Source organism: Sceloporus undulatus, chromosome 6 (genome assembly GCF_019175285.1).
Source record: "Sceloporus undulatus isolate JIND9_A2432 ecotype Alabama chromosome 6, SceUnd_v1.1, whole genome shotgun sequence".
NCBI classification, from domain to species: Eukaryota; Metazoa; Chordata; class Lepidosauria; order Squamata; family Phrynosomatidae; genus Sceloporus; species Sceloporus undulatus.
This window is the reverse complement of record NC_056527.1, coordinates 116,742,873-116,753,325: the sequence shown is the minus strand read 5'-3', so window position 1 is coordinate 116,753,325 and position 10,453 is coordinate 116,742,873. Positions and strand designations below refer to the sequence as shown.

At 47.3% G+C, this 10,453-nt stretch overlaps 1 protein-coding gene across 4 annotated transcripts in view; it reads left to right on the top strand.

Moving 5' to 3' along the window:
• Nucleotides 1–3,344, top strand: part of EFNB3 (ephrin B3) — a 74,145-nt gene extending 70,801 nt beyond the window's left edge. For all 4 annotated transcript variants that reach the window (XM_042476814.1, XM_042476815.1, XM_042476813.1 and 1 more), the window contains one exon: nt 794–3,344. In XM_042476814.1, coding sequence (XP_042332748.1) covers nt 794–1,200 — 407 coding nt within the window. In that variant the 3' untranslated portion in view covers nt 1,201–3,344. The remainder of the gene's footprint in view (nt 1–793) is intronic.
• Nucleotides 3,345–10,453: the final 7,109 nt, after the last annotated feature.

Here is a 10,453-nt window from a genome sequence, read left to right as displayed (position 1 = left end):
TTATTATTATTATTATTATTATTATTATTATTATTATTATTATTATTATTTATACCACACCTTTTCACTAAGATTGGAATTCAAGGCAACTTCCAAATTAAAATAAATTGCAATATCGTCAAAACTCAGCATGAAAATATAATTACACCATTATTCCAACAATTTAAAACCTACATGCAAACAGGATTAAAAGCTATTTAAAAACCATTTAAAACAATACTTGAAAAGACCTTTCCTTAATAAACCTCTTGGAATAACCAAATCTTTGCCTGCTGATGGAGGATAGCAAAAAAGGGGGCCATTCCAACTTCCCTTGGGGGAAACCACTGAGAAGGCTCTTATCTTTTTATCTCTCTTGTGAGAATGCTCTGTCCTTTGCAAAGGGTGGGGATAAAAAAACTACCTTGGCTGCATCTGCATTCCCAAAAATATCTGGCTTGACACCACTTTGAGCTCTGCTGTGGTCCCACGACAAACTACAGTTCTCTGAATTCCATAGCATTGATCCATGACAGTTAAACTGGTGTCAAACCAAATTATTTCAGCAGTGTGGATGCAGTTTGAGTTTCCCTTATGATACTTTTAAAACATAACTTGACAGTTTAATTTGTTACAGGTGACTGTGTTATTTGTAACTCAAGATATTGTTTGTCTCTTTTTGGGCAAGTGATGTACCCAGTAACTGGGATGGGAGGATGGGTGACGTGTATCTAACATGAATGTTCAAGCAGGGAAACTGGTCATCTAGGATGCTTCTTCTAAACATGCCTCTTTTTCTCCCCCACCACATCAGGACCCCCAACCGGAAACACCACTGGGAAGGTGGGGGGCGAGAATGGCCCCCTGCCACAGTCCAATGTGCCCATCATTGCAGGTGCCGCCGGGGGAGCAGCCTTTGTCCTTCTGGTGGCGGCCGCCGTGACGGGGGCCCTGTGCTACCGCCACCGCCGGGCCAAGCACAGTGAATCCCATCATCCACCTCTGTCACTCAGCACCCTGACCAGCCCCAAGCGGGGCGGTGGGGGTGGTGGGGGCAACAACAACGGCTCTGAGCCCAGCGATATCATCATCCCGCTCAGGACTTCAGACAGCGCCTTCTGCCCCCACTACGAGAAGGTGAGCGGAGACTACGGGCACCCCGTCTACATTGTCCAGGAAATGCCCCCGCAGAGCCCCGCCAACATCTACTACAAAGTATGAGGGGGGGGGACAGCAGAGCTCCCTCCGGCTGCTTCTTCAGCCCCCCTAGTTGGGGAGGGGAGAACTCAGCACAGACAGGGGAGGGCAGACGGGACACCGACACCACCCCACGTCCCTCTCGCCCACCCCGAGGCGGCACACACGGGGTCAACGCACAGCGGCCTGGGCCACCCTCCCTCGCGCAGAAGGGCCACTGGAACTTGGACCCTCATCTGCCAATGTAACGGAGGCATGGACCTTTTGTACCTCTCAGTGGCCTTCCCCTTTCAGTGGATTCTGGCCTGGCTATGATGGACAGAATGGAGGACATGACTCCCTGCCCGAACCTGCTCCCTGTCCAACCAGAGAGAGCTTAATGGAGACAATGTGACCCCCGCAAGTTAAAGAAAAGGGCTGTGCCCCCTCCCTTCTCCTCACCCCAAATTGGTGGGGTTTTCTGGAGTCCGTCGTGGCTGCTCTCAGCTCTTGTTTTACGGTTTCGGCACTCGGAAAGAGAGCTAAGCTTTTGCTGCTCCGGAAGGGTTCCTTACCTATCTGTGCCTGCGAGCCCAAATGAATTTAGGAACAGGTGAAAAACAAAAATCTGGGGTCTTCAATCTTCACCTGCAAATATCCTTGCAATAACGGACATTTACTTTCTTGTCTGTCTCGTTTTGTTCCGCCGCACCCACGGCGTAACAAAAATTCCATGCTGTTATGGTTAGAGATATTTTGTCAGGATAAAAATGGTGGTGGCTGGGGGGATGCTGAATTTAAACTCAAGGCTGTATGGTTTGATCTTAATGTTACTGCCTTTCAAAGCAACAACTATTTAGCAAGAGTTAGGATTTTTTTCTTTCCTCCTCCCTGCTTTCATGTGCCCCTCAAACCTGACATTTCAAACTTGAAATCTGAAATTTTTTGAAGGTTTACACAGCTTCAGTACCCTGCCAAGTTTACTTTGGGCTCCATGATATTTCCTTTCTCCTTATTCCTGTTATCTTCTTGAGACTCCTAGAAGGATTAATAAATGCAAGGTCAGGTTCTCCATTGCTCGGTTGCCTCCTCTCCACCAGCCATCCCCCCTCATCCATAAACATGCAAACTGCCACAGGTCTGGTATGCTCCAAACCATGTGCCTGTCCTTGTGAACCTCTTTCATCCTTCAAATTAAATTCCACTGAGAAAGGAGTGAAGGTTTCTGTCTTACCCTGGGTGACCAGATATCCTAACCACAAAGGAGGTCAAGGCACCACAACATGTAGGGCATTCAAGAAAAATGTCGGACATTACAAAACAAAAGCTGAAAACGTTAATATACATCCAACCTTCTTAGTCATGCTCAAAATGGTGGACATGTTGAAATTCTTCCTAGGACAGAAGGCTGAAACATAGGACATGTCCTGGAAAAAGAGGACATCTGGTCACCTTGGTCTTACCACCTCCATCTCCGCCCTGGATGCATTTTCATTTCCTTGCCGGTCACTTCCATCTACCCCAACATGAGTCTTTAACAATGATCCCTTTTCTCCCGCACTGCCTCATTCTGTGGGATACAACATGGAGGTCATTTCTCTGCCAGTATTTATATTGGGGAGACTCTTGGGCAACTGTGGAATCCACCGTTTGGACTCAGTCTTTGGAAGAAGTTCACTTGTTTGTTTATTCATTGGTGGCCATTTTGGGAGCCCTTTATTTGTTTAGTTGCTAGAAGAAGAAGAAAGCCAAACAAAATGTCTGTCCTTCTCCATCTGACAATACCAAGAAGATTGGGTGGAGGTGGGGATGCTGGGGACAGTGGAGGGCAGGAGGTTCTCCAGTATTTTTTGTACCCTCCATACGGGGAGAAATTTGTGACTGTGAATTCCTAAATGGCCACATCCGGTGGATTTTGAGAAGCAGTGTATCGTGTGTGACATTTAGTGGAACGCCAGAAGAGGCAGGACTTCGTGTGTTAGACTGGGGGAACGTGGTCAAGCTTTCCTGTATTGCAGGAAAACAAAAAGAAAATGGGGGGGAAATGAAATGTGGTCTTTTGCAGCTTTAACAGAGGTTTCTTGTTTTGTTTTTTCCTTTTGGTTTTTGTTTTTTTGATCCGAGAGTTTCTTAGCTTTGTTGGTGGAATTTTACTGTTGGACATTGTTGATTATAGAAGTTCTTGTGCAGATTGGTCTGTTCTTTCTTTATTTCACCTCTACCTCCTTTGAAAAAAACACTGAATCTCTTATCATCACCAGGGCAGACCTACAAGGGAATTGCAGTTCTTTTCGTATGTAAAGTCTGGGATACAGCTTGAGAAAGTTATTTTTTTAGGGGGGGGAGACAACTCCAAGGATAGCCAACATGGTCCAGAAAGGTAACCTTCAGATACTCAACAGATAATTTTAGATTATGAATGTCTAAAAGAAGAGGAGGATAGTAGGATCTCATGTACATGTGCAACATCTTTGGGTGTGGGGAGAATAATTGGAGAAGATGCTAAAAATTATTGGATGTAAGGGAAATTGTGAGTAGTTGTCTGCACACCAGTGGCATCACTACGATTGGTGTCTCCCAGTGCGGGTGCCCAGAAAGGGATGTGAGGCTTATGGTGGCAGTGGCCTGACCCACCTGTCCTCCCATAGTTTTGCTTCCCTGCCTTCCGGCTAGACTGCTGCTGGAGAGATGGTGCTGCGGCCCCTGGCATGGCTGCTGGGTGAGCCAGAAAGGGAGGTGATGCCCTTTTTATTCACCCAGTAGCTGCGCCAATCCCACCAGGTGTACCACCCCACCATATGTACACACCCCAGTGTGTCATCCAATATAGTCTGCACTCCCTGCACTTTATTAGTGACAACCCTGCCACACAAAAAGGACAGCTGCACATTTCAGTTGCCCAGTGTGATTCTGCCATGGTGGGCATTTTGGATTATTGGTGTAAATACCCCACCCTCAGGATGCCCATGCTCCTGGGACAATCTTTGGGAAAGTCTCCCATGGGGAGAAGGGGTCTGGAAGTTGCACTCCAAAACCAAACAAACTCGTTGTTGTTGTTGTTGTTATTGTTGTTATTGTTATTATTATTATCATCATCATCATCCACTTATATCCCACCTTTCTCCCAACATAGGGACTTATGCTAGAGATGGTTTTAATGTGGCCTAAAAGCCAACCTGAAAGAGAACAAGGCACACTGACTTAAAGTTTGAAGAAACGTGAAAAGTGTTTCCAAACCCCATGCGACTGCACTTGGAAGCTCCATTCCTTCATCCTACTACAGCTATTTGGAGTGATTCAGAGGAGAGAAAGGGACTCCGCACATGAATCATAGAATCATAGAGCTGGAAGAGACCCCAAGGGTCATCCAGTCCAGGAACTCTCAATCAAAGCATTCCCATTGACAGATGGCCATCCAGCCTCTGCTTAAAGACCTCCAAAGAAGGAGACTCCACCACACTCTGAGGGAGTGTGTTCCACTGTCAAACAGCCCTTACTGTCAGGAAGTTCCTCCTAATGTTAAGCTGGAATCTGTTTTCCTGTAGCATGCATCCATTGCTCCCGGTCCTGTTCTCTGGAGCAACAGAAAACAAGCTTGCTCCCTCCTCAATATGACATGCTCAGGGGCCAAGGCCTAGCATTAAAACAGACAAAAATCACAGCAACCTGTCCCAAAATGTTTGGGAGAAAATAAATTCTTAAGACAAAAACATTCCGCAGTACTTCAGATGAAGCAAAGGGTGGGTTACCCCACACGCGTACCCTATCCCTTACCCCAAAAGCAGTAACCCCTGGGCTGTGGGTGGAGGGTTGCACCCCATTATTGCTTGGCTTGGCTGTTTCCTCCTTTCTCTGCCCCAGAATTGCCAAGCCTGGCACTTTCCACCCCGACCTTGCGTGGCTGGCATCTCCTCCTCCTCCTCCTCCTGCTGAGCCCAGGCAGTTGGATCAGCAAACCTTGCTTGCTACATGATGGGTTGTGACAGTGTGTGGAGCTACAAGCACCCCAGGGCCCTGTCTGTCCTGTGTACCAGGGATCTAATTAAGGACTCCTCCTGCCCCCCTCCCAGCCCCAGAGACATACATGCATTTAAGTAAACAGCCCCCAAAGGGGATTTTGCCGGGTGAGACTTTGTAAGGGCAAGGCGGGGTGCGGTGGGGGCGACTAGGAGATCTGCCATGCCAGCAGCCGCTCTCCTCCGAGTGGCACAATCTCCCAACACTCAACTTGGTTCACATCAAGCAGGCAGGCGTGTCCCAAGCATACCAATGACAGGTTTGGGCTCTGCCCAACCCCACACATGCATGTATACATGCAACCTCCACCGTCGCTCTCCATCTCCCTTCCCTTCCCCCTGCCACCTATGCGTTCCGGGCCTGTCTCCTGCCACGTCCAGATACCTTGTCAGTTGTTGGAGCCAGACAAGGACTTGAGAAGTTATTTTGGGAATGGGAACATGAGCAAACGAATCAGCAGAGCCAAGATGACAATGTTAGGGGGCCCAACTAGGATGGGGAGCAAAGCCTGGCAAATAAGGGAGGGGGTATTAGGGAATATCGGAATTACCAAATGCAAATAAATAGTGAAATAATTACTCTAAAAATTAATGCTGCCCAATTATAGACACAAAGCAATTTTTTTTTGTTTTTTTTTGTTGTTGTTGTTGTTTTTTTTTTTGCTTTGGTGTGTCTTTTTCATTCCTCCAATGTGTGTAAGTGTATGTATAGGCTTAATGGTGGAAGACAATTTCTATCTATACCTTCAAGGGGTGCCCTTAAGAAAATGGATCCATTCCAATTACCATCATCTCAAGACATGCTGGGATCATTAACAGAACCATCCAGATTCCCACACAGGAATTTTTCACTCACGAAGTCTCCACCTATACATTGCTTTAGTGTTGTTTCTAAAATCCTGCTAACAACACAGATGGTAATAAACAGCCCTGGTTTTTGAAACACGGCTCTGACACAACAATGCATCAGTATGTGATGATTGTAAAGATTCTGCACACACACACATTGAATATTTATTTTGGGAACGTAGATGATCTGTTTTGTGGCTCCCCTTGAAATTTCCGTTCAGTGTTTCCTTGGTTTGGTTGCTGTTGTGTTCCAAAAATGTAGCTTCACAACCGTTTGAATGTCAGTGAAATTTGGGTTGAGCCTTAAAGTTTGAACAGTTAGGAGGGGGTAGGAAAAACAATTCACAGAAAGAGAGAAAGAGGAATCCACCTGTTGTTGATGTTGTGTGTCTTGAAGTCGTTTCCGAATTATGGCGACCCTAAGGCAAACCTATCATGGGGTTTCCTTGGCAAGTTTCTTCAGAGTGGGTTTGCCATTGCCATCCTTAAAAGGCTGAGAGTGTGTGACTTGTCCAAGGTCACCCAGTGTGTTACATGGTTGAGCGGGAATCAAACCCTGGTCTTCCACGGTGCCCTAGCTCAATGCTCAAAACACTAGGCCATGCTGGCCCATTTGGGTGAATTAAAGTTTGCAGCGTCAGGTAAATTGTACAGAAAGAGAGCAAGTGAGCGAGAGGAATTCATCTACTATCAGCCAAAAGAAATGAGCTGGGGGAAGATTGGGATCTCAAAACCAGCAATCGAAATAGCCAACCAAACAATGGAACCGCTTCTTCCTCTTCATCATCATCATCATCAGCTCGGCTGAAAATGATGGGTGCCAAGGGGGGGGGGGGGGGGGGGGGGGGGGACCCACAGGGGGGGGGGGGGGGGGGGAGAGCGGAGCCCATTAGCTCAGCCAGCGCAGCCGTTTGGCTGGGAGCCAGGGGTCAGCTGGGGTCACTCCCCAATTAGGTCACATTTTCTCCTCCTGTCTCCACACTTGGAAGAAGCCCTGGCTAATGAGGCAGCCTTTGGGGTCCCTGCACCCTCCTCCTCCCAGGGCTGGCCAGCCTAATGGGCGGGTGTGGGTTTGGGCCCTTCTCTCCCTTGCTGTCTAGCTCTGCTTGCTTGCTTGGGGCCCCAAGGAAGGAAAAGGAGGAGGAGGAGGGGAAGTGGTTTACAAATGACCAGGGAATTAATCAAAGAGGCCCCATAACCAAAATCCCTCGGCTTCTTTCTTCTTCTTCCTTTCCCCCTTCTTTCCAGAGAGTTTGAAAAGTTGTGGCCTGACAAAGGGAGAGATGTGAAGCTTTCCCAAACGCCTGTTGCTTCGGGCAAGGCTGATGGCAGGAAAGATGAACTAAAGAGAAGCATGGAGTTCTTTAAAGTCAGGGTCACCCAACATCCTCCTTTTCCAGGACATGCCCTCCATGTCATCTTTCTGTCCAGGAGGGATTTCAAAATGTCCTCTGTTGAGTGCACGACTAAGAAGCATGGATGTACAGTGGATCCTTGTTATACGCTGGGGTTTGGTTCCAAGATCCCCCGTGTATAACAAAATCCGTGTATGCTCAAGTCCCATTAAGTATAATGACAGAGCAAAATGGTGTCCCTAATAAAAAATGGAACATCAAGGTAAATTTATACTGTACTTTTTTGGAACATTTTCAAACCGTGTATACTTAAATCCGTGTATAAAAAATCCATGTATAAGAAGGGCCGACTGTATATTTCTAGGCGTCTTTTTAGCTTTTATTTGGTCATGTCTGACGTTTCTTGAATGGCCTCCATTTTGCGGTGCCTGGTCCTCCTTTGCACTTATGACATCTGGTCACCCTGCTGTAAAGTCCATGCTAGGCTTTGGCAGAGATCAGAACAGCTGCTTTCCACTTGGACCACCATCATTCTGGAAGCTGTATTCCAAAAATAAAATGAACTTTTCCAAGCTCTGCTGGAGCCCAGCTACGAATCTTCTTCTAGGTATGGAGCCATCAAGGTTTAGCCCTCAACGAACCCGTTCCTGCTGCCAGCATCCAGAACTGCAGCGCACTAGGAAGAGCCTTAGTGCCCCTGGGCATATGCAAAGTGCTTTTATCTTGCTGTGGCGCAACAGAAGCACTGCCTAACGTATCTTGAATCAGGTCAGGGGCTCAGACTCATAGGTGCCCCCCTTCCCTGCTGAGACAGTAAGCCATCTATGCAACACCCTGTCATGTGTTCTCCTAAATGCCCATGTCATCTTGCCTATGCTTGGCATATGAGGAGGGAGCAAACACCCCACACATGCCTCTAGCAGCCCTCTCTAGCACATGTCTATGCAGGATGGGTGCAAAGAGCCACAAAAATGCCAGGAAGACTCAGAACAGCACGGCTGTCAGTTTGCATCCAGGAGTGATGCCAAGCTTGGCCAAACATGTTGTGGTGCTGCATCTCCAGATCGAAGCATATGCATACAGTGGCAGTGGGCACGGAGAGGGGCAGAAAAGTGGAGGTCAGAGGTCAAGTGGACACTTCCACCGGCTCTGGGTTCAGTCTTAGACTCTTAGGACTCAGTGGCAGTCAATGGCAAGATGCTAGCTTCCATGCCAGTGCACAGGGGTACATCGGTGGGGGCTGACGGGGGTGAATTCCCTCCATATTTTAGTTCAGTAGTTCCCAAACTTTGGTCCACCAGATGTTAGGGACGGCAGGTCCCAGAATTCCTGACTGTTGACCAAGTTGGCTGGGGCTTCTGGGAATTGAAGTCCCAAACATCTGGAGGGTCAGTGTTTGGGAATCACTGGCCTGGGCCAGACTGCCTGAAAAGGGCAGCCTGCCAGCTGCCTACTTTCCTCCAGAGGGAAGCCACAGCCACCAAAGTGCGCGGCTTCCTTCCAGAGGAAAGGTGGGTCCTTTTTCCACAGCAGGGCAGACGTAACAAGTGCACCTTATGTAAGTGATGTGTGGCGATGTGCGGATGCCATGCAGTGCTTACTTAACAATGGCAGCACCCGTGTAGACAGGATGCCGCCATTGTTATGCTGCCCGTATGTTCTAGGGTTAGGGACCGTGCAGTTGCCGCATGGTCCCTAACCCTAGAATTGGTGCCGGTAGGCCACTTGTTGGCGGTATATACTGCACCACTGTTTTAGTTGGAACTTTTTTTAAAAAGGGGATTTTATTGGCTCAGAAAAGTGCTACACCCCCAAATAAGTAAAATAAATATACCCCAAAATAAGTTTGGCATCTTGGATAGCACCTTTACAGTTCAGGCAACAGCAACAACAACAACAGATGACCCCAAGAGAGCATACAAAATGTGCTGGGCAGCAGGCGCCCTGTTTCTTTTAGCTCCGTGTACATACTCTAGATTATTCTGATGAGCCTTTTTATTGGTTTCAACCCTGATAGCAAACTGCACTAGTGGTGAGAGTCACAAACAAAGTGCAGATGCACCTGGGCGTGGTTGGAGGAGTGTTGGGTGTTGGGTGCCTTCAAGTCGTTTCTGATTTATGGTGACCCTAAGGTCTATCATGATAGGCTCTATCATGTGGTTTTCTTGACAAGATTTGTTCAGAGGAGGTTTGCCATTGCCTTCTCTGGGGGCTGAGAGAGTGTGACTTGCCTCAGGTTGCCCAGTGTGCTTCATGGCTGAGCAGGGAATCAAACCCTGGTCTCCAGAGTAAAAGTCCAGGGCTCAAACCACTATGCCACACTGTGTCACACCCCCCCCCCCCCACTCTCAGTCTTTTCCTCTTGGAGATAAATCATCTTGCCTTTCTTCTCAAGGACTACTTCTCTACCTCTTTTAGGCTGAAATAAGATTCCTATTCTCCCTCTTCTATCCCAGTGTATTTCTTATATTTATTATACTATCTTGAACCACTCTAGACCAAACAACTGCAAAGGAAGGTATTCACAGATTCTTCCTTTACTTTTAACAGTTGGATCGGGTGGGGTTATATCATTTGGTAGATGTTCCCTGTCTCTTCTGTGCTGAAAGAATCTGCATCCGCTAAAATTCTCATTTGCACCAAGACCTTTTGGGTAGGGATGGGAAATATATTCGTAAAACATTAAAAAGTGGTTTTAAAAAAAAAACACCCTTGCTTCTTAAGTGTCAGAGAATCCTGACAAGGGGAATTGGACCTGTTACACATCAGGTCCTGTTGCACGCTGGTCTTTTTGATGGCTCACCTACATTGTGGCAGCAGCCCCTTGCTGAATACAGAAGTTGTGTAATTGTTCAAAATCTATTTCCTGCAGACATTAGTGAGCTTAGGAAGGTGCAACTCCCCAATCGAATTCTAGCCCTGGTTAGTGAATTTTATGCAGAATACATCTCACAGTACGAATAGTATTTGAAAACCTCACCATTTTTGCAGTTTGGAAACAGGGAGCCTAGGAAAATGCAGAGGGTCAGCTTGGCCATGAAACTCACTGGGTGACTTTAAAGCAAGCCACATCCTCTC